General features: G+C 41.8%; 1 protein-coding gene across 2 annotated transcripts in view; it reads right to left on the bottom strand.

Moving 5' to 3' along the window:
- Positions 1 to 23,585, bottom strand: part of LOC133224180 (cadherin-4) — a 454,909-nt gene extending 431,324 nt beyond the window's left edge. The window contains exons 1-2 of one of the 2 annotated variants that reach the window (XM_061375491.1): positions 23,397 to 23,585; positions 21,224 to 21,335 (exon numbers count right to left, since the gene is read on the bottom strand). In XM_061375491.1, coding sequence (XP_061231475.1) covers positions 21,224 to 21,335; positions 23,397 to 23,468 — 184 coding nt within the window. In that variant the 5' untranslated portion in view covers positions 23,469 to 23,585. Of the gene's footprint in view, positions 1 to 21,223; positions 21,336 to 22,452; positions 22,573 to 23,396 lie in introns of those variants that run through there. The other variant, XM_061375490.1, reaches the window with a different exon arrangement.
- Between the last annotated feature and the right edge of the window lie 857 nt (positions 23,586 to 24,442).

The following is a 24,442-nucleotide window of genomic DNA, read 5'->3' on the forward strand; positions in this document are numbered from 1 at the left end:
GAACCAAACCTCTCAGGGTGCTGTTAAAAAGCTTTAGACACTGATGTGTTTGTTTTTAGAACCTTACTCTGCAGAAGTGCCATCTTGTAACTCTCATCCTTAAATCAGACCTTTAGCCACTGCCCTTGGCCTCCCAGTTCAGCAGGACCCATATATGGCAGTGAAACAGGCATGCACAAAACAAGTAACTTCTTCTCCCAGAAGAGTGAATGTTCAGTCTGTAAGAGCTTCCCTTAAGTTCACAGCACGTCAACTGCTGAAAAAATTAACATTATAAATTAAAATATTACTGAAACCCAGTAGACCCTTCACTGAGTTCTCCTGTTTTCCCCCTTCATCCCTTCTTGGTCTCTCTCATGCTTTTAGGCATGCCTTTGAGTAGAAGTGAATTTAAAGACATTTAACTAAAGTTTCACTGGAGAAAAGTTTCAACAGACAGGGCTAAAAAAATGAAGTTTTGGTCAGCCCAGTACCACTCAGAGCATCCAACTTCGAAACTTCCTCTTTATTCTTTCTGGACTAGTAAATACATTCTTACTTAGGACCTTACTTACTTACTGGGCCCACTTTTCTTCCGAATGACTTCACCTGTTTATCTAGAAATAAACATGACAACGGACACAGCAAGAGAAAGGGACTAAAGGAAAAAAATCTGTCAAAGTGACCTGTGCAGAAACGACACACAATCTGTGACTTGAGAATTCAAAACAAGTCAGCTACAGAAGCACAGGTGAGGAATTCAATCCTTCAGGCTGGTGGGGTTCCTGAGTTTAAGAGCATGCCTGGGTAGGTGATCAGATGGGGTATCATGCTGATGCTTTGTTCTTCCCCGTAGGCTGTGCTGGTTTCTGTAACGAGCCAGATCATTGACATTTGAATTACACAACTATGGAGTAATCCTTTCATTCCCTTATCTAGAAGGAGCAGAATGGAAAGAAACAAAGAAATCAGCTGATTTCTGACTAAAGATTTTCAGTGCAAGTTATTAAGCTGAGAATGGAGTAAGATGTACATCAGTGGCTGACAGCACATGAGCTCCTGCACTGTACTATATTATTTCCTGATTATCTTGTGTCACAATTATGGCAGGCTTCTTTCCGTTTTCTTTGGCATTTTCTAGTCCTCCTTCCAGACTGCACAATAAGACACAAAACTTTCAGTGCTACAGCATCAGACAAGCCTAATTCTGCAATGTCACTCAGGTAGTCTATCCCTATCTAAGGGTCCATGCATATGATTACTGTCTCCTCCCTGGGTCCATTTCTCTTCCATTACTTTCTCCCATCCACAGATGATCAACACTGAAGAGCCCCCTTTCTCAATTATTCAAATCTAGCAACTGCCTGTCTTCTCCTTCACGTCCCTTTCTGGAAAAAAAAAAAAAGAAAAAGATGACCTTAAAGACAATCACCACCAAAAATATAAATAAATAATACAAATAAAAATAATAAAAACCAAATCTGGGCAGATTTACCAGCCTGCTCTAAAACAGTATCTGAGCAGGAGATTGAACAGCTACCCAAAGGCATCTCCTATTTGTTTTATTAATTATTGCCTACAGGAGGTAAGCTAGGAGAACCACACACAGCCAGGACCCCACTATGCTGGATGCTTTATAAACTCAGGTCAGGAAGATTGTAATCTCCATCTCAGAGATTTCTCAAAGAGAAAATTAAGAGGTAATTACAGAAGAGGACCAGGACACTCTGAACCAGTATTAATCAATGTGTAAGAATATAAACAAGACACATGTGAGGTTTTTAATTATGTGAAACCATTCATTTCTGTCACATCCTAAAAAAAAAACAAAAACAACAAACCCCAAGAAAATACTAAGTGATCACACGTATACCTGAAAAGGAGCAGGATGTCTACCTAATACCTGAAAGATGTTAATCAGCACTTTTCCACCACCTAGGCTACATAAAAGTCCTCATGCTACAATAGAGAATGTATCTTGAATCTCTACTTGCGGAAATAGTTACAAGCAGCATTCCCCTCCTTCCATAAGCTTTGATCAAGGAGATTGAAGAAACATGTTCTACCAGGCTTTGATTTCACTTGAGGGTTTTTTGTTGTTTAAAGTAGTGAATAAAGATGACAAGCAAATAGTCTAATTAGCATAAATATCTTGTTTCTTGAGACTTCTGGCAATTTTTAAACATCTCCTGCTCAGTATTATGATGATACTCTTCATTACCAACCCTGAACTAGTGCAGACCTTTTTTTCTGCCATAAGGACAGTTTTCTCTTGCCTTTATACAAGAAAACAAGGTATTCACACCTGCAACATCCCTCACCTCCCACAAGAAATGCCCCTAGTGCTCCTGGAGTCAAAGGCCTGAAGTACCCCTGGATGTTCTCACCTGCAACACACATTTCATGGGGTCAATTGACTACACGTGGCTAAAGTACATCTGCTGGCAGTCACTCAAACCTCATCTGCGAAGCTCAAGGGTCAAAGCATATTTCATTTCACTTGGTGGCTCCTTCCAATGGCAAGTCCCTCACCTGTTAGAAAATACATCAGTGCTCTCACTCAAATTTGAGTATTTTGGTTCTCCCATCAAACTCTTGTTATTCCCTTTTCTGTTAAGGGGACAACAATCACTAAGACAGAACACAAACAACCCCTGTGGATCAGTGGGACTTTATGACAAGAAGTTCCTTACACTGGCTGAGCACCTGTCCAAGTGAATCGTGGTAAACTTTATTAACGTACAAAAGACATCACTGCTGGAATGCCGTCAGCCTGAAGCTTAAGGTGACGGAGCCCTCACAGCACCAAACACTTGTGATAATTGAAGTCTGAAAATATTTCATAGACAGCTGGAATACCAATTTATATTTAGGGAATATATTGAATTACCACAGATCACACAAAAAGGGAGACTAGAGCAACACTTACATATGTTGTTGTTGGACTTTCAGCTTAGCATTTGATGAAAGGCCACCTATTTTTAACCTAGATAAATTGGAAAGATTATTCATCTAATGTCTTCTCTGGAAGACTGCAGCTTCAGTGCTAATAAGGGAATTTAATTAGATGGACAAGCCTTGACAGCAATCCGTTTCCAATACACTTAGTATTGAAGTAGGTCTGCATATTCTAAGATTTATAGAAGAAATCCACTATTCAAGTTAACATGGAAAAATATATGAAAGCTTGAACTACCCAAGATGTAGGCTCTTCTTTTTCCAACTTCATTTGTGACACACATTGCCTCACAAACAATCACACCCCTGTTCCAAAGCATATGCCATAAAATTTGAGCAGAACTGATCTTTCCCTCAGCATTGGTAAATCCGATTCCTTGGAAATCAGCCCAGGACAACAGACCATTCAACAGCACTCCTGAGAGGGACCCCAACCATTTCATCTTCCTATGTTAGCAACCAAAGCCCCAGGATGGAGGAGAGCAGCTGTGCAAAAGGGCATGGTGCAAACACGAAACACGGTATCTGTCCGTGTCTTTACAATAGGAAAAAAGACATGCACACAGATGAAATACACAGAAAGAAAATACAAAGGCTAGTACTTTCTAAAATTGTAGAGGGAATGAGCCTGCCAGCAGGCTGATGAAACACTTGAGATAAAGTAGCATAATCAATAACAATGCTGCACCTTTAAAAAACAGCAAGCACAATGCAATCAATTCATATCCCAGTGAAGTAGCATAATAAAAATCTGCAACTACAATAAGCTAATTTAATGATACTTTATCAAGTGCTCCTATTTGCAACTACTGTTGTTCATGACAGAATGAAGCCTGTGTAAAAATATGTCATGAGTCAATATGGCATTCTACTGGAGAGAAAAGACCCACATCATTAAAATCTTAAGTAAGCCTTAATTAAATAAAATACATGAAATTAGCTCCTTCAAAAGAATTTAATTAGTCAACACATGCAGGTTAAACTCACAATCTGCCATTGTGTTTTTTTAAGCCATTAATTTTCTCACAGCTTTTATCATAAAAAGGATTTTTTTTATTATTATTTTTATAATATCATTAAAAAAAAACATGGTTCCTTTATGAAAAGGACAAAGTATCCCTTGTGAACAGCAAGACACGTTTTCATTGCTACTGTAGAAGAGTGCTGCCTTGTAAAGGCAATTTCAATCATTTTACGCATCTTCATTAAGGCAGAGATATATTTCAGCTTTTCAGAAAGAAACCTCAACAGCTGCAGAGAAAAGGACGGACAACAGATTGTTAAACAGAAAAGAGGAATTACTAGTTATCTGGCTTGAAATGAAACCTCTGGGAAGCCCCATCTGCAGTCGCAGTCATTACAAATCACAATAATTACGTGAGCTCTCAGCCTACATATAAAATTTCAATACCTATGAAGTGCTGCAATGCTGCAACGTCCACAACACAAAAACATTGCCAGCTCATTTTGCAAAGCTTCAGGCTACTTGTAACACCGAGAGAGGATGAATCAATAAAATGTTATCAGTAAAACAGTTTGATTCCTGCACAGTTAAGCGCACGGCCACTTCTATATTTTGATCCCCTCAGGTCAATATAATTTTACACAGCTACCCAATTCTCAGCAGTGAAGTGATACTGGTGGATGTTTCAGATATTCTGAAGCATTTATTTCTACATGGGGGATTAAAAAGAAAAAAAAGTAGAAAAAAAACCCACTTGTTTCCTATCTGGTTCAAAAACTTGGATCTTTAGCACAGTCTTAAAGGCAAGTAGGCCTTTACCCCAGGTCCAGTAAATTACATTACTCCAAACATTTCACTCTGCCAAATCCTACACGTCCTATTCACCCAGTGCTTAAACTGGAGTTTGGGAAGACAAGGAAGTCAAATCTGGATTTGGCCTTTCATTTAAAGTAAATCTGAGACATTGAATAAGATGTAATTTCTGCCTACTCAAGGAAAAAAGCCTATCTCAGTAAATTAACTATTCACCAATAAATTTTGCTAGGTTACTCACCACAAGGACTGAAGAAACTAAATGCTGCTGACGAAGACTAACTGAATAGTTGTTATAACATTTTGCCCCATACCCAGATAATTCTTCATGCACAGTTCTAATTTCCAGCTTCCCACATGGGTATGCAATAAAATAATGCCTCAGGTTAATTACATACCTCCAGAGAGCTGCATTTTTTGCATAAGTAAGAGCAACAAGCATACCTCTAAACCCAAGGAAGTAATAACCATAATCGCTAACAAACTACAGCGCTCCCAAGACAAGGAACATTGACAAGGAATCTCTTCTTAGACACAAGTCCACTTTCCTTGATTTAATTGGACAACATCCTAATGAAACAGTATAAACCTATTATTGGATCAGTCATGGGCACTGTGAAGTTAAAGGCAACTGACTTTCGCAAGTCAGGACTGTAGTCTTGAAAAGGCAAAAAAATCTCAGGGGTCTTTTTTTTCATTTCACTACCAGTTGAATCTCATCCTCTTCCTTCCTTAACTCCTGCACTACAGACAACAGCTGAAAAAATAACAGTCCACTCAAAAGCAAAAAAGTGCCTTTTGGCATTTTTTGTTGTAATACATATTGTTTATTCCTGTATTAAGTTCTTAGAAAAAGTAATGACCATTTTAATAAGTAGAATGTCCATAAAGCACCACCTACTCTCCTGCTGTAGCTCTTTTAAAAGGTTTAGTTTCCTTTAGTATTTGAAGGATGTTGGAAACATCTGAGGGCCAAAGTCCCTCAGTATATATATTGCAATTCCCTTGCCACATTTCTCTTATTGGGAAACTACATTCATTCATTTCTAGCACTAAATTTTACCGTTTAAAAAAATGCAGAAAAGGCCAAATAGCCAGGAATTAAAGCAATAAATTTATGAAAAGTTTTTATATTTTGTTGTAGCACCAAAATTCTTCTCATAACTTTCTTCTGAGCAGTTTCATAATTGCAAATTCTCAGCCAGTAAAACTTAAGTTATCTCCATGTTCTGCTTTGCTCCCAAATAATGAACCAAACCATCACAGATGCCTGTCTGTTTTACTAGAAGACTGAGATCATGAATATCCAATGGCATCAATCCTTCTTTTATTTTTCTTTCAAACTTCCCAAATCAAATAACTTTCTTAAGCTTGGCTAGAGCTTTCTGAATAGAAATTCCACTGGGGAATTAAGTTTTAGATTAACAGCACAATACATTCAGAAATCAATAGATAAACCCTCTGCTTGGCAGCACTACCTGCTACCAGGAGACTGAACTAGGGCTCAAACTAGAATAAACTGCTCTGAAAGAACTTCCCTGATTTGCCAATTTCCGTGTTGGCATTGAAACTAGCAACATCAACTTCACCTTCGCATCACACTCTGGGAATTACTGTCAGAAAAATGTTCTGATTCCATAATACTTTTTAATTGTAAAAATACATCCTTCTTTGTATTAAAACCAGGAGGTTTTGGCTGGTGGCACTCATTTATTTATCTACTTATTTTTAAACCAGTGAGATAAAGCTGAAAAGCAATAAGGCGACTCAACGATAACCACATGTATGGGCTGCCTCTCCTGATATAATAAAAGCCCTTACACTTTAAGCATGGTCTTAACTTCACTGGAACCCCTGGTTTACACAGGATCGTTCTTCATGCTGGAAGCATGAAGATGGCTTTTACTCTTCGATCTATTTGACCTTTTCTCCCCTCATTAACAGTGTCACTGTCTCCATTCATGAGCATAGGAGGGGAAAGGGTAAATCAGAACATCAACTGCACATGTCCAAAGAAAGCTATGAGCTGCAATAGTGAAGCCCAACTGAAGAGCTATGCTTTTTTAATACACAAAGCCAGTAGATGTCAGTGAACAGAAAACATGTTTTTGCCTTTACCCATGTGCCTATTATAGTAGTCACAGACATCCCACTTCTCAGCTCTGTAGGATGTGAGCAAGACAAAGCTCACCACAAAGTGCATCCCACTGCTTCACCCCCTTGGTTCAATTCCAAACCCACTCAGACTAGACAAGAAATGTCCATACACTGAGACACAAAATGAAATGGATTTCCCAGCATTTTGGTAAGTCACTCACACAGCTCTCATGGCACAACCCCCAGAACTCAGACAGGACGTCTCCCTGGTGCTACTGTTGTGTTATATTCATTAAAAACTTACATTCATTATTTGTTATCCTGCAATTCCGTAAGGCAAATCTAAAGAAACGTTGCCATGACAAACACACACAGTGGAGTTTTCATACTACCCTGATCCCCGTGATATCCCTTCCTGCAATTAACAGAATCCCATTTTATTATGTCTCAACTAGACAATCAAAATATTTTCAGTGCTGCTGGCATTAGCTTATAAAGAGACAGATCGCCAAATCTAAAAATCCTTTATAGCAAAGCAGAAGAGCTTCATGCACAGCCACACTCTCTCAGATGCCATGGGCTAGGATACCATGTTATAAGGCTGTAAAACTATGGCCTGTGGCTCAGGTCCAGCCTGCAGAGTAATTTAATCTAGTGCACAAAGAAATCAGGAAAATGGCCTTTGCTGTGCTGAATCAGCAGTGCTGGAAGCCGTGCCACCCTCTGATAGCTAGTAAGAGAGCACTTTGTCTGCAGTGCCAACTCCATGTAGAGCAACTACTGGGCAAAATAAAAGACCAGCAGGAATATTATGTGCCAGATTTTCAGTAGATGTAAGTCAGAATAGTCCCAGTGACTTCAGGAGTTGCACTGATTTACATCATTTCAGGATTATAAGGATTTACAGCCACTGGAAGTTTCACTCCTCTTTTTATTGTTAGTTAAAAGACTGGTGTAGACTTGGCAGCAGCAAGAGTCTTCAACAGAGTGAGATTGGAGAAGGATCTTGAAAAAGTTTTGTAAGGCTCAGGGAAAGGCAACAAGCCATTTTTAGTTTAAAAAGATATGGTGGCTAAATTAAAATTCACAAGATGTATATAAATCCTCATCTATACATGAGTAATATACATAAGCATATAATTTCACTCAACACTGGAGCTCCATAAATATAACAATGGCAAAAAAAGAGCAATAAATGAAAACTTTGTTCACTCGATCTGGTTATATATCATGAAAAGCTATCAGCACAGATGTTGCTCCTATTTATGAGTCATGACTAGGGCCAAAACAAATGCCATGTATTACTTAACTTTTTTTTTTTTCCTCCTAACTGTAAGTGCCAAAAAAAACGGCTGCCACTGGGATTAGGAAAAACCACAAATCTGGAAAAAAACAGGGGGCACTGCTCAACAGGAAGGAAACCAAGTGGGGCAAAGAGTGGATTGCTCTGATTTCCAAATCAGCCTGGCCTTGAACATTGCCAGGGATGGAGCATTTACCATTTCTTTGGGCAATCTGTGCCAGTGCCTCATCACCCTCACAGTAAAGAGCTTCTTCCTTATAGAAGCAAGAAATTGAAAATTAGTCTAGTGCTTGAGGTCCTTAAATGGGCAACAGATACATGTTTTTAAGACTGAAAGTAAGCAGAACCTGCAGGCATAGCTATGTGAAAAACTACATGGATTTGATACTCATGCTATTCCTGTGGTGGAGTAACCCACTCCCAAGCCAGCTGAGCCTTCAGAAACACTTAGAATTAGCCTTATAAATAAGACACTGGCTACTAGTGCAATTTGACTAATGTGTTTCACAAGAACTTAAAAATAAACTGTTTCACAAGCTACCTAAAGAAAAAGAAAAGCTGAAGCCCAAAAGACTCTGTACTCAAGTAGCGTCATTCCATCATATTTTTTTCAGTAATCACCTCCAAACAGGTCAGTATTAAATCTCCTGCTTCCAGCGAGTCCAATTTAAGTGTTCTTCAAAGGCTTCTGCAATTTTAGGAGTATTAAATTTTATACCTGCTAAGCTATTTATTAGCTGGGAAAGTACTTAATTAACATTCACCAGGTATTATCTTCTTCTGAGCATATGTTACTGATTTTGGTATATAACCTTGAGCTTTTCGCCTTTCCCCCCCCACCCCTTTCTTCTTTTTCAGGACAGCTCTCCCAAGACCAGTAGGCTTCTCAGTGTGCAATTCCCTACAAATATTTCCAAATGGAGGGGAGGACAGATATATTGCAATGACAGACTGTTCACAAGGGACCCCAATACAGATGAAAGGTTGAAAAATCACTTCTATATTAATAAGCTGTTGCAGAAATGCTGTCTCCTCTTTAGGTCTCCACAATACACACCACTTCTGGAGTTGTCCAAACCCAACATGAACCGTGGCCCGGCCAGTTTTGTGGAGTACACGACCCTGCAGGCACTCAGCATTCCACTCTCCCATGTTCATCTCTTGTTCCCACCCACCCCTATTTCAATTATCTGGATTTTTTCTAGAAGGAGCCCCACTCCACAGACATGAAACTCTCTGTCTTACAGTCGCATTGCCAAAGGATACTACTGCTGCATTAACAGAACTTTGCTTCATCATCACGTCTTCCCAGGCAATGAAACCTGCTATATTATTCTAAAAGTAAAACCAGCTGTGCCACTATTGCTAAGTTCTGCTGCTATTTAACAGGATACAGCAAACATTATACTTCAATTCACAGCAGAAAGGGAAAATAAAACTTTGTTTTATTGAAAATACTAGGAAAATTCACTCCAGTAAAGTGCATCATCTTGCTCTGAGCTTTGGCAAAACTCCACAGTTAACTCATAACTCTCGGAAATTCCTGCAAAGAAGGAACACCTCATGCAACAGGTATTCAGTGATCAACATGGGATTAAACCTCCATTTTATGTCTAATACAAGATGTCTCCCAGTATTTCTTAACTGACCACTGTGCCACACAACCCTTCCACATGGATTTCACAAAATCATAGTATTGTTTAGGTTGGAAAAGACCTTTAAGACTGAAATCATTAACCCAGCACTGCCAAGTGCACCACCGTCCCTGAGCACCACATCTGCACGTCTTTTAAACACCTCCAGAGATGAGGGCTCCACCATTTCCCTGGGCAGCCTGTTCCAGTGTTTGACAACACTTTTGGTGAGGAATTTTTTATCCCAAACTCTAGGCAAAAACAAAAGAGTCAGAAAATGTCTTTCAGTAAACTTTGCACAGGACTAACCAATTTTCTATTCAGCTACTTGAACAAGCATCACGAGTTTAGTGACCTAGAGATCACTGAGCTTCTCCTGGTGAGGGTCTGAGGGTCTCTTCTTGTAGCCTGAACACAGTATAGGGAAATCTTTGGCTGCAATCCAAATATTTTTGATAGCTGCCACTCTTGAAGATTTTATCATACCAAATCTTACCATGACCTATAGTTTTTCCTTTGTCCAAGCAACCAGACACACATTTTTCTTCATCCTCAACCAGTCCCTTCTCTCCCAGGAAAAGAAAAACCCAAGCAACATAAAAATCTCTTTCTTTTCTTTTTTAAATGCTGTTTGCCCACATTTCCTTATCCTCCTCAGAGGATCAAAGGTAAAAGAGGGCATTGAGTCAACTGAAAGGTGTTCAAAAGCCCATGAAAAGATAAATAAATGAAAATATAATTCACCCAAATAATTCAGGCACAAAATAAAAACATTTAAAGTTTCTGGAGATGAGCAAAACAGTTGCCTTTCATGTGTAATTGTGTAAATCTTCTGTTCTCAGGGGAGCTAAGCAACCAGCCAGCAATAATTAGGCTTCTGAAAGACATGTAGCAAGGAATACAGGTCCTGAAAGGATGACTTTTTCTTATTTTCCAGAGAAGCACTTTCACTGAGGGGAAAATACTGGAATTCCACCAGCCCTGCTCTCTTCCACTGCCTGAACTGAGATGCTCCAGAATCAGGTCTTATCAGCAGAGGGAGTCTCTTCCTCTAACATAGGGATCAGCTTGCATCTGGATGTCTTCAGTTAGCAAAAACATGCCAGCGTGATCAGGAAAATTGAACAGAGATACTAAACAGTAAAATATTTAAGTGTGAGCTAGGCCATCTAAAAAGCTTTATGAATAACACAGATATGATAAAAACAGGCAGTGCAAGACCTAAGTGTATTGCATAGAGTGAACAATTTGCTCTCAACACACTACAAGATTAGACAGATCACAGGATGGGAAATGGGATACAGCAAAGGTCAAAATCCCCAACAATGAGTGCAGTGAAAACAGACTACACCAAAGAGTCCACACTTCACATACAGGTACAACTCTGCCATCTGCTACTTAGCCTTAAATTAATCCTGTTCTTTCAGCTCATGTTGGGATTAGTAACAGCTCCTTCAATAAAAATGTCTTTTACTGAGCAGACCTCACTCGAGTCCTGGGGGAGGCCAGCCTGAGAAGCAAGTCCTGTAGCCTGGAAACAGACCTCTGGTGCTGGCCAGGAGATGAGTTGGGCATTTAAATCCCCCTCCAAATTCAGCGCATCCAACGCTGGTCAGAGAACAGAAGCAGTCCTTCCACTTCAACAGCAACAGCACAAACCTATCTTAAGTTTTTAATCTGGAATGTTTCCAGATGGTGAAAATTCAAGGATCCCAATATATGTAACTCCCCTAAAAGCCAAGAAAATTACTGACAACTGGAGACGTCTGGATTTGTGTTCCTACATATCGCAGATCCACAGCATCAAGATACAGAAGGCTCAGATTACAAACCACTATTTAAATTTTAGTTACTTCAATAACTTTATCCAGAGAATAAGTTTTAATGGTTCATGGTCAAAACAGAAGGCTCTGTCATAGGGGCTCTGTGACAGTCTGTTCTGAACTGGTTTTGTTCAATGCTTTTACTAACAGAACAGATACAGGAATGTAGCATATGCTTCTTACATCTGCAAATGATACAAAAGCAGGATGCAACTGAAACTCTGTTGGAAGTCAAGATTTTAATTCAAAACAATCTTAGTAAGTCAGATCAGGCTGATAAAATATGTATTTTTACATATATATTTAAATTCACATGTATATTATATATGTAACTCAATAGAAGAGGAGCAAGGTAACCTGATTCAGCAGGATTACCCAACTCCACATATGGAAAATGACTGGGTAGCTGGCAGTTCCTCAGTGGGAGGTTATACTGGATCCCAAGCTGAACATGAGTCAACAGTGTCATACTGTTAAGAAGGGGAAAAAAAAAGCAGACATCACATTAGATAAATCAACTGAAGTACTGCCTGCGAAACAGGCAAAGTAATCCTTGTCTGTTCAGCGCTGCGAGACTTGGCTGGTATAGTCGCATCAACTTGGGGCATCAAGCTAGTAGCAAACGTAAGGGCTCAAAGAAGGGAGCCCAGGCACAACACATGAAAGGGAACAGATGAGCAGTTCAGCCTACAGACACACACCAAAAAAAAAAATAAAGAAAAGGCAACAACTGCTCTCTGTGTCTATGACAAATAACACAAATAGCAGCAGGTTTAGATTACATCAGGAGCTCTTCAGCTTAAACATGAAGGAAGGACAGGGAAACAACATAATATATTAGCTGTGGTCCCTACAACTGAATCTTCAGAACCACAACTGGGAAAAAGCCTGATACAAAGGAGCTGCTCGTGCCTTGAGGAGGCATCCTTGACTTCCTCCAGCCCCATTTTAATATGAGTTCACAAAGAACCAGTAAACAGACTGTAGGGGGTGGTCCAGATAATTCCACAAAGAGCTCTCAGGGATATCAGCAAGACTTCAGGGGAAAAAAAAAAAAAAAAAAAGAAAGAAGAATCTATGGCCAGAAGCACCTAAGGAGCAGACTGATCAAACACTCAGGGTTGATATAAACAGTTACCTATTAATCACCACTGATTGTATCAGGAGCAAACAGGTTATTAAATTTTACGTTGTAAACTAATCTCGATTTGCAGTTTTTCAAGTGCAACCTTTCTGATTGTAACATCTTCACAAGCTTGTTTCTTGATGCTTTTATTTCATATGCCAATAAACCCAATATGCTTTTCCTGATACATGGTGAAGTAACAAATGTTTGTTTCACTGACCTGCCTCTGACGATTCTTTAGACATGAATTGACAGAGCAAGCTCATATATAGCTTTGCACAGAACAATTTTTGAAACACTATTTATCTTTGTATAATTGCTATATTCATAATTATTTTAAAGACAATTCTGTTTAATAAGGATTGGAATTATACTAGACAAGCTCCATGTAACAAGATTTTAGACTGAAAGTAATTTTTGTGACTAACCTATGAACTGCTACAAAACCGTGATTTATAATAGGCATGGTAATAGCCTTAATGATTGGAGTGCTTCTGGGTATCAAGGAAACGCACAGACTGGATCATTTCAAAGCGGAAAGGCCATTTATTTTTTCTTTTCTCCTTCATGGGTGGCCCATACATATCTCCAAGGCCCTTGGAGGAGCTTCCAACATCCCCACTGTGTGTTCCACATAGTGGCTGCTATTACCATGCTAATGTTAATAGGTTGTAGTTTATGTGACCCCTCCGAGCAGAAGCTATTGCACAGTATAAGTAGCCGAGTGCTGAATTACTGCCACTGGCTCTCTATTAAAAAATGCTGGCAAGTGCTGAGGAACAGTGGCAGGAAAGTAGCGAGGGCAAAGCACAAAATAATTACAATTTCATATTGGAAGGGAGCAGAAGGCAGGAATCTGAACAGGCTGGCAAAGAGGGATGCCGAAGCCTGGGGTCATGAGGCATGGGGCAGTAAGAGCAGCTATGCCGCTGCTTGCAATGACAGAGCAGCCCATATGCCAGAACATTTGCCACTTCTCTCCCTCTGTGCAACTGCAATTCAAAATTAATAAATAAATTAGGGACAACGAATAAAAGCAAGAAAAAAAAACAACAGGAAGCCTGTGGCAAAAAAAAATAAATAAATAAAATCTTGTTCAACTCAACTCTTTTTTTGTATTACAGAAAACTCTCCAGGGGAAATTCTGCTGAATGAAACGAAGTAGCCAGTTCTAATGACAAATATTTTGGGAAAACAGAAAGTCCATATGTTCTCCTTTTATTCTATTGAAAATAAAGAGGAAACCAAGAGCTTTTTGAATTTAAAGTGTAACACTTCCATATGCCAGGAGACAAACTATGCCCAAGTTAAGTCTGGACATTAATGGAAGCAAACAGCAGAACGCTGGTCCCTGGTGTTTCAATTATTCTCTCTTTGGAGGTTATGCTTCCAAGAAGTTAAAGAAATACAATTTCCCTGTAAGGATCATTATTTCTGGGTTTTTTTGCTGGCCACTGCAATGTTTTTATTTAAAGCTATTTGATCTGTATTTGCAGAAAAGCTCAGTTCATCCCTTTGCCTTTTCATACATTCACCTGTAAAGCTTTTCACAGAATCAGAGCGCAGCAGGGGCTGGACAGTGCCTCTGCAGATCATCTCATCCAAGTCCCTACTCAGCACAGGGTCAGTCAGAGCATGCTCAGGACTGTGCCCTGTTGGGTTCTGAGCATCACCAAGGATGGAAACTCCACAGCATCTCTGGGCAACCTCCTCCAGTGTCTGACAACCCTCACACTGAACACGTCTTCTCACATTTAAGTGCAATGTCCTGCATTTCAGTTTATGCCCATTTCATTTTTCCCTTTCTCTGCGCACCACTGAAGAGTCTGGCTCTTGTCAAACCATTCAAAACTAGAGTTTCCCAAAGCAAATACTGGTCTTTATTTTCAAACACCACTCTCTGGTCTTAGTTCTTAATATTTCCATTTGCTTAAAAATAAAATTAAGTTTTATACAGGAATGGCACTAACTCTGAATACACCAGTGACCTCAAATCAAACAGGAAGACACTTCTTTCCCTGTGTTACTCAAATTCATTATACAAAAAAAAATATTAAGAAGCAGATTTCCAACGAAATCCTATCCTCTGTAGTTTTAATCTCTTCTTGCCCTTCAAATAAAACTTAAGTATTATCTATATTACTAAAATATTATATGCTATGCACATGGTGAACCAAGTATTCACCAGCTTTAGTCTGCAATGAAATAAGTGACCTCTAGAAAAGCTTCATGCTCATTTCCAGGGTAGAAACTAAGGCAGAAGGAGGCTTGCACATAAGTATCAATGAAATCAGACAATGAGAACTGGCATTAGGTAAATGAAAATAGAGCAAGAAAATATTTCACTGCTAGAATAAATAAGTTTCAATTGCCACATGCAAAAAAACCCATAATGTCCAGAATGCTTTCAGCATCTGCTCTGCGAAATCAGAGCTTAGGAGCTCTGTCAGCAACAGACAGTTTCGGAAGGAAGAAGTGACTTTAAAATTGACATTTTGTAACCTCGCAGACCTAACATTGGTCTGGAGTTCAAAATAACAGGTATTTCACAATAAACAACAAATTGCTACCATTCCTTACATGGCTTATTTCCTAAAAGCCTAACCATAAAGAAATTAATAAATTAGAAATTGTTATTTCATTTTCTTCCTTAATACCTATTTATTTGGAGTGCCTAATCTGAAGCAGCACAATTCTTTGACAAATCCCTGAAAAAAGAGAGAAACTTCAAGACTGTTGTTGGAGAAGCAGATTTATTCAGATAAAAATCAGTTAGCTCCCAGAATGCAGAAAAGCGTAATTTTACTGGGGCTTGAGGAATTTGGTTCAAAGCTCTGATCTAGAAAGCAATATATACAGTTATTAAACAGTGTAAGGGGATTAACTCTATAGAGCATTATTGACTACTCCAGTCTCATTAACTGCACTTTTATTTAGATAAAAATGTCATCTTAAACATCGTTTTTGTGTCAGAAGTTAGATCTGAAGAATAACATTAAAAAATAAATATGCATCAGCAGTGCCGCAATCTGCATGAGCTCCTTCTGGGGTCTCCCCTGGAACTCTCGATTGAAATTAGGGTTTTGATTTACAGTGTGCCCATCAAGAGAAACTGCTTTTAAAAGAAGTTGTCCTGTGGAATGCGAGATGTGTTTTCTGAGAGGCAACTTCACTGGAGCATGTACAAGTTTAACACAGAAAGCTGACGTCTGTCTGACTCTTTTCCTCTAAGAAAGGAATGAAGAAAGGTTACGGAAAGAGTTCTGGGTTCCCAGTGGAGTTCTGCCTACTTTCAGACTTTATTAGGGAACTGTGAAGCTAATTATGTGTATGATAACTTCAGTTACTGCTTTTCATGCAGAATCACAGACCAGAAAATAATGAAAGCATGAACAGAAAAGTCTCTCTGCCTTTTAAACTTGGAGCAGCTCAGAGAAGGCACGGGATATTTCAGCAGGCTGCAGCAGAACTTCTGTACTGCTATGAGGACCATGCAACACTCAAGAGGTGCTCAAAAGGCCCACCAAACACCAGAACAAACCCCAACATCCCTCACTGTCTTTGCTTCTGAAAAATCATCTGTATAACACCCCAAGGGTCACTCAGACAACAGAGGCATGACCAGTTGCACAGGCAGCACTGCAGATACCCTGCACTCCCTACTGCCGCACACAGGATGCCACCAGGATGGAGCATCCCCCTGAGCATGCTTCAGAGGTAGACCTTGACCTGCACCAATCTCTGAAACAAAGTTAGCAGCAGCTGGGTACCTATGCCTTTTTTGAACTCTAAATCCAGGAGAAGCGGAAAGCCAGATGTAGAAACAGGCAGAGCATCCCCATCAACCACTTCACATATGGGGGCCACTCAACACTTCAGATACACACTTGATTGCCAGGTTTGTCACAGCAGAGACATGCCGTTTCCCCCTGCACGCTTTGCAAAGCTATTGGCATTCCTCCTGAAAGCTTTTGTCTCATGCTTTCAGAGGCCAGTTTTCACGGATGCAATAGTATTTTGGAGCTGTACTATTTTTTTCAAGTGGAGGCTGTTTGTACATTTCACTCCAACACTCCACATTCAGTTTCCTAGATTATCTTAACCACAAGAATGCAGTGCATCTACCTGCAAAAGGAGGCAGAGTATAACCCTACATTTACTATTACATGAGTTACTAGCAACCAGACTCAAACCTAGTTCACAAGAGCCTGGTCATGTTCTCCCCTTACCCTTTTGGCATTTTTATTTACTGTTTGCTTCTACACCACCCCACGAAGAACTGGGAATCTGGGGTTTGGTGTGGGTTTTTTTTTTATCTATATGTTCTATATTTTCGAAACAGCATTTGCAGCCCTCCTATTGGAGATGATGAGGGCTGAAAAAGATGAAGGCTTTGAAACCTCAGGTGGGAAGAATAAAAAGCTCTCACCATCAGGAACATCCTACCTCTAATAAACTTGTAAGAGATGACCTCCACACTGAATTCTTATGAATGAAACCCCAGATATCTCCATGAGGTTTTATATATATATATATATATATATATATATACACACACGTTTTTTTAAACCAAAACCAACGCTAGTAAAAATTTTACTATGAAGCAACTACATTTTTATGCATTTGCATGAAGCTTGGCTACCTCTGGTTTCATACACTTGCTTAAAGCAGAACATGCTGGCACCGTTTATTCATCTTCCCCTATGAAAATAAGCTCTGCTTCCACATGCTTCTACCCAAACGTAACTGCCCACACAAGTGAAGTTCTCCTGCTACATACAGGCACTATTTAGGATGGGCAGCAGAAACATGAATCACTGCAGATGAAGAGATGCACATTAAAACAAAGAAGGGGCTGTACATCCCAACTGCTTACGTTGTCTGCTGATCACAGGGGAAGATCCAATTTGTTTTGTATAGCTGTATTTTTGAGAGGTGACCTGCTACAACCGGGATGGTACAATGCTGGGAAAAGAACATGTTTAACACCATGATGTCATTCCACCCACTACCAGTTGCCACGGTCGCACAGCACAGCAATAAAACTGGAATTTCTAATTTTGAAAAATGGTGTTTTGTTTGCTTTTTTAAGTTACAATCTTCAAAAACCTCACAAAAAAATGAAAAGGGCATAAAGCCAGGATCAAGCATGTCAGCTGCTCTTATACAATATTACATGTCACTTTCAGCACCCTATTCCGTATTTATCTCCTTCCCCAAGAGGCCAATACTCAACATCATTCCCATACACCTGAGCTAATACTCAGGGATCAGATCCCCTGAGGCACTGCTGAACTGCCTTCAGTGCAGTACTGCATGTCATTGCTTCCCACCCCTCAGGACCAATGTTAACATTAATGATTAGCAAAGAGAAAGATACCCATGCCATAAGTGTCCTCCAACATACTGCAGGCTTTGAGATTTTTCCTCAGGCTGAAGAAAACAGTTAACAATCCCATTTTAACCATCAGTATGCATCAGTGATCAAGACTAAGTTTATTATCCTGCAAACAAAAACAAAGACCAAATTCGAAAGTGGGCACTGGCTCCACAAATCAACTCAGTTAATACCCCATCAGAACGCTATAGTGTTGGCAGCAATGGGTAATATGTGGTATTTGTGGCACTACTGGAGAAAACTATTTTAAGTCTAATTAACATGAAATTTTTAGAATGCAGATGCTTTTCATTTATACATAAAACAAAATGCCGTGACATTTCTCCCATCCATTTATCATAAACAAGTTAATTACTGTGTAACAAATAGCTCCTGGTAGAATCTGTGTTTTGAGGATGTTAGAGAGCTGACTCAGGCAAATAAGATGAACCACAAAGTAGTAGTTAATAGCTTATGGCATACTTATAATAAAACAATGACTCTGTAAAAGCTTTTGTTGTCAAATTAAAGCTAAGCTATTTCCATTGGAATGAGTCAATTATAAGTAGTCATTATCTGTTTAACTTGATTCAAACCTAGAATACTACAAGCACTTTCATTTTGATACATTCATAACCTTGAATACGCTTGAGAACTGGATACAAAGCTTAAAAGGGAAACGCTAGGTTTATTGCCACACAGCTTATCCCCGAACCATGTAACATCTAAACTTCCCAATGCTGGCTGAAGATCACTATGCCAAGGTTCACATACCACCCAATTTCCGATGAACAAACCTTTAAGCAGTCATGCTGAAGACCAAGTGAGGACTACACAGCATCACTGGGATCTCCTGAGAGCCATCTGAACTATGCACACACACACACACACATACTTTATCCTCCCCAGTTCCATGAAAGCACCAACAGGTGAATTCCTACTTTTTTTTAGGCAAACAGTCCCATTTGGCCTGAAAATGAATTACTGAATGCTGATGAGTAAGATGGTGGTAGCTGGCAGCAGAGCTTTGCGTGGTAAGATGGTGTGAAACAGTACATATGTCAATCTATCAAATATGATATACTAAGCAATCTGAACCCATTTTTGGTCTGAACTATTGTACAATACTTCACCCAGATGGAAGAAAGAGATAAACATTTTATGCTTCAGACACATCAAGTGTGAGGAAGTAAAATTAAACCTCAACTGGAAAACTACCAATTATACATGCTAGAGTATATATAAAGAACACAAGCATGAAGAATTTTATCCTCCATTACTGTACAAATTAATTACATATCTTTTTTTCCTATGATACACCACAGCATGTATTTAACTCTAGATTAAAAGGTGTTTATTATCAAAAACAGCATTCGTCCTGTCCCCCCCGTCCCCCCCCTTCTCCAGTTGACAAAAAGCTTACAAATGGCATAACTCGTGACAGCGTTATCAGGACATGAATCTCACAAGTGGCGCATGCATACACAATATCCCGAGGGCCAGTGCAGCCCTAAATCAGAGGCAGGTTTGGCATGACTAATGTAAAACTACAGCTGGCCCCTAAAGCATAAAATTAAATAGAAATATATTTTCATTCAAATCAACTTGACAGCCTATCTAAATATAATTTCATATTTAAAAAATTATCAGTTAAAACTGAAATGAAATGACAGCCACTGTGCTGTCTTCGAAGTCACTGCCAGCTAACTCCCCTGAACAGACCTTCTGCTCCATCCCTATTGTCCACCTACATAAACACGCAGCACAGTTTGTCAAGCACTAGACTGCAAAAAATACTCCTCTGAGCAAACACATTAATGACAAGACTTCCTACAGTATTTGGAGGACAATGTCTATCAAACAACTTCCAAAGCTAAAAAGCATGAAATTCACTATGAAATTTACTGTTTACAGACTGACCTATATAGCCTTACAGTGTATAAGTTTGGAAAAAAACTGATACTAAACATGTAAACAAGTGGTGCTTGGTTCTCTTCAAGTGTTGCTATATTCTTGGTCTTGTCTATTTAAAATCCCTGTTTGGTTATCTTTAAATAGAAACTCCCCAATGTTTACTAATTGATGCCAGGCCAGTCAAGAGAATTCCTGAACAGCAAAACTAAGACAACTGGGCTCAGAAGCAAAACTGACTGCCAACTCATGTGGAGAAAAAATGTCCAGTCCTGGATTCTGTTGAAGCCAGAAAGAACACTGTCAAATCTTTCTTTCTTTCAAGAAAAATCTAAGTGACTGAGCAGGTGTTTGCTCTGGAGGAAGACAGAAATCCCAGCTTTCTGGCAGAGACATATGCATGTGAGTGAATGTACTCAGAAGAAAGTAGCAAAGGGTTATAAACCCTTGTGTAGACCATCAAGTCCTGATGTGCTCCTCAGCTTCAACAATACACCAAGCGAACTGCTGTGGCATCCACCAATGGTTAGTGATTTAACTCGAGAGGGGTGCTTTGGCTGGGGGAAGGATTTTGATCTTCACAAATTGCCTTGGAGTAAAACAACGATTTTCCATATGATGCAAATATAAAGTTTAATTATTTTTAACTTGAAAGGGAGAGACATCAATACACAGGATAATCTATTGCTACTTGGATTATGAAGATGTCTTAAGAGTTTACAATCACAGAAGTGGTTATAATCCCACAATTACTATAAAGCTAATTGGTAGCTTCTTTTTGCCTGTGTTTTCATGTTGTCAGTGGGGCAGTAATGAAAATGAATGCCACATTTGTGAACAGAATGTCTGTAGGCTTGTTTACCACATCTCCAACAACAACGTCTGCTTTATCATGCATTTCAAAGCAGAGATAATTTAAGGATCTTTGAATTTCATACATAAAATACTTTCTAAAATATCAAAAGTAGAGTTCCTTCAGACAGGGTGGGAGTGGGAGACTTAGAAGTGAAATGATGACCTCTCATAGGCAAACAGTCTACCTGAAGCAGACAGCACACAGACTTCGAACGATCCATCTGTATTCAAAACCGCACTGAGGTAAACCACTTAGTGTTTCATCCTCCTACAAACATAATTCTGCAGACAATTTCACCATCAAAACCAGCATCTTTAAACCTCCTTTCACCTCCTGAAAATACAGTTATTGCAGAACCTATTAAGCTTTTTATTCCACTTACCTCTGAGTAACTTCTGCCCTTCCATGATGCTTTGGGAGACGAATGCTGTGTAGTCTTCTTCTGAAAAGCCAGGCTTGCATGTGGGTCTAACTGTAAGATCCCCATTGTGTGCCTGCAAAAACAAAATGAGGAAGACGCACACCATGACTTCTGTCATTTGGGAAAACATTTTGCACCTGATGACTAGGTGTTTAGGCACAGGCAAACCTGAACAGTAAAGTAGTGTACAAGTAGAAACTGCTTGTGCTGAAGGGCCTATCTCTTGGAGCAGATCCATACTGTAACTGCAAAAATAAAACGGGCCAGCACATAGTTGCCTGACTACAAGAGAGCATTGTTTGTAGGAAGGCTGGGATACTGGGCACTGTCAGAAGAGGGGATGAAACAAAGAGCAGCAATTCATCAAGGCTAGCACTCATACAGAAGCCACGCAAAAAGCCTGATGTTGCAACGTCCAAATCACTGAGTTTTGCTATTAAGAATCTGGGCAAACCACGGGAGGAATAAAATCCCAGCTCCCAGTGGCCTCAGGAACTTATGACCACCTAAAGCCCCTTTCCTTCCCCTTCTGCCAGCTGCTGACTCTGCGACCCTCCAGGCTCTGCGCCTGCCCAGCACTGGGGAGGGGATGCCCAATGAAAAGTACAACATCGTTACTGAATGGCACAGCCCCACACACAACCTGCCAGCACCCAGGGGAAGCACCCAGCTAAACAATCTGCTGTAACTTTGGACTGCGTAGCAGGGAACCAGCTCCTGCCACACAGAGAGGTTAGTCCTGTCATGGCATTCCAGGCTCCTTGGGACAAGGCACTCATTCCCCTACAAGGAAGGATGCAGACCCCCAACTCACTGAAGGCATATAAGGCAATGATTTATGCCCAAGAAGTGCCAGGTGCCTTATGCACAAGCAAGTGCCGGTGGCAAGGATTTCTAACACTCCCGGGCTGCCGGCAGGGCTCAGCCAGAGCATCGCTTAGAGATGCAGGCTGCACCTCCGACTCCTCCAGTCCCCGGAGCCGAAGCCAGGGGAACGGGAGAGTCACTTCCCCAAGAAAGTGCAACTCCAGGCGTGCTCCTGCCTTCCCGGGGAGAAAAGAACGGCTCCGCCGGGGTCCCCGAAACATTCCTGGACACAGACGATGCTGCATTAGGGAGAGAGGCAGAAGGGAAGAGGAGCGGAGGGTCCTTTCGGAACAGCTTAGTAAGCAGAAAGCAAGCCAACGTACTCTGCTAGAAATCACGCTCGGGAGACGGATGCCAGCTACTGCATGGGAAGCGCAGGGAAGCGGCGGCTCTGTGGACTCTAACCGTCGCTGGCAAGATGTTGCCATTGAGAAATATTTCAAAAGGTCTGACTGAAGGTAACAAGCTCTGGATCTGAAATCGCCCGATTACTTAAACGGTGCTCGCTAGTTGAGAGAGCACCGGGGCTGTTTCAGCCTCCCGAGGGCTTGCACTCGGGACACCACGGATTCAACTTGACACAGGGGGATTCAGGGACGAAAATAAGCTGCTCTTGTTCCCGCTGCCAGCCCAGCATCGAACACGGCAGCAGCCCCCCTCACCCAGTACCGCTACAGCCACGCTTTCCGTCACCTGCTGATGTTCCGCGGAGACCCCTTAATTTCTGGGGGGACACCCTGAAAACCCCAAACTTTTCAGACCGCTGCCGCCAGCGCGGATCAGGCCCGCTCGGTGTTTACGGGCTCATAAAGTCAAAAGTTGCCGGTGCGGCGGCAGCGGAGGAGCAACTGGCAGCGATCGGGCATCGCTGCGCGGCGGAGCTGGGGCGCGGAGGCTCCGCGGGAGCGGCGGCACCGGGACGCACCGCTACCGCGAAGTTTACCTGGAGCCGCGCACCGTGGAGGGCAAGTTTCTACCGGCGCGGCGGAGGCACCAGATGCAACGCGACCGACGGCGCTAAAAAACAGTGCTTTAGAACCGCAAAGAAGATAAAAACAAGGGAGAAGCGGCGAGGGCGGCGGGAAGCTGCGGGCGCACCGCTCCCGCTCACCCACTCTCACGCTCCCGCACTCCGGCCGCACGGACCCCGAAGTTGCAGCGGGTATAGGCGGAGGGCGCGGAGAGGCAGCGGAAGCTCCGCTGGGCACGGAGCCGCTGAGCGCTGCTTCCCCCCCATACCCCATCCCCGCGGTGCAGCCCCACTTACCGCTGCCACCGAGCCCCAAACGGGAAGGAGCAGTGCGAGCAGCACCAGCAGCACCCACGAGCCGGTCCTCATGGCCCCGGCAGCGGCGGCCCCAGCCGGCCCAGCCCCCGCGGGCTGTGGCGGTGCGGCTGAGCCGCGCTGCGCTGCGCAGAGCCGGGGCCCTGGAGTCGCTGCCGCCCCGCTCCCGCCGCCGCTCGCTGCCCGCTCTGGGCTGCAGGTGAAGCGCCCGCCGCGCGCCGCCGCCACGCCCCGCCCACCGCCCGCGCGGGCACGCGCCGCCTTAAAGCGACAGGCACCGCCCCGCCGCGGCCGGTGCGGAGAGGATGGCGGGGCGCGGATGGCGGTGTCTCCCTCGGCGCGCACATGAGAGCGCGGGGCGGCAGGGAAGGGAATGCGCACACAGCGGAGGTACCTGTGCAGGCAGCAGAGTGAAATAGTCAGGGGAACGAAACAGAATATCCGTGTGAGAGGTGTATCCACTGAGGAGAAAGTAATGTATCCGGGGAAAACTAATATATCCAGGGAAAGATGTACCCATGAGTGACAAATGTAACGTGTCCGGGTGGGAAACAAGTGTATGCAGTGAGGAAAAGCTGGCATGTTCACAGGAGAGACATCTATGGCAGATGATGGACATGTCCAGTGAGAAGAGGGTAGCCTGGGCTGAGGGGAATGTGGCATGTGGGGAACACCACATCTACAGGGGAAAAAATAATGTGCTGGGGAGCAAAAATAATCTATTTTAGTAGAAAAACCAAGATATCTGGAGAGAGGAAAAAAATGACACCAGAGTGAATCACACCCTCATCACCCCGGCCTGCAGAGACCTTCTCTGGGTATCATCACCTTGTTGGGAGGGTGAGGCCTGGCAGGGCAGCCATGGGGTACCTGGGAAAACATGGTCCTGGGAAAACCCCTAGGATGCCACAAGGACTTGGGGGTTGGCAGGGAAGAACTGTTCCCCAGACCGTTCTGGGGGCTAACTGTGCCCATGGGTTAGCTAAACCCTGGGCAGAAGCAGTGGATGGTACAGCAGGTGGTGTCCT

The sequence above is a fragment of the Neopsephotus bourkii genome, unplaced genomic scaffold (genome assembly GCF_033783945.1).
Source record: "Neopsephotus bourkii isolate Nb327-2 ecotype Australia unplaced genomic scaffold, CSIRO-AGI_Nbou_v1 NB_1663, whole genome shotgun sequence".
Classification (NCBI taxonomy): domain Eukaryota; kingdom Metazoa; phylum Chordata; class Aves; order Psittaciformes; family Psittacidae; genus Neopsephotus; species Neopsephotus bourkii.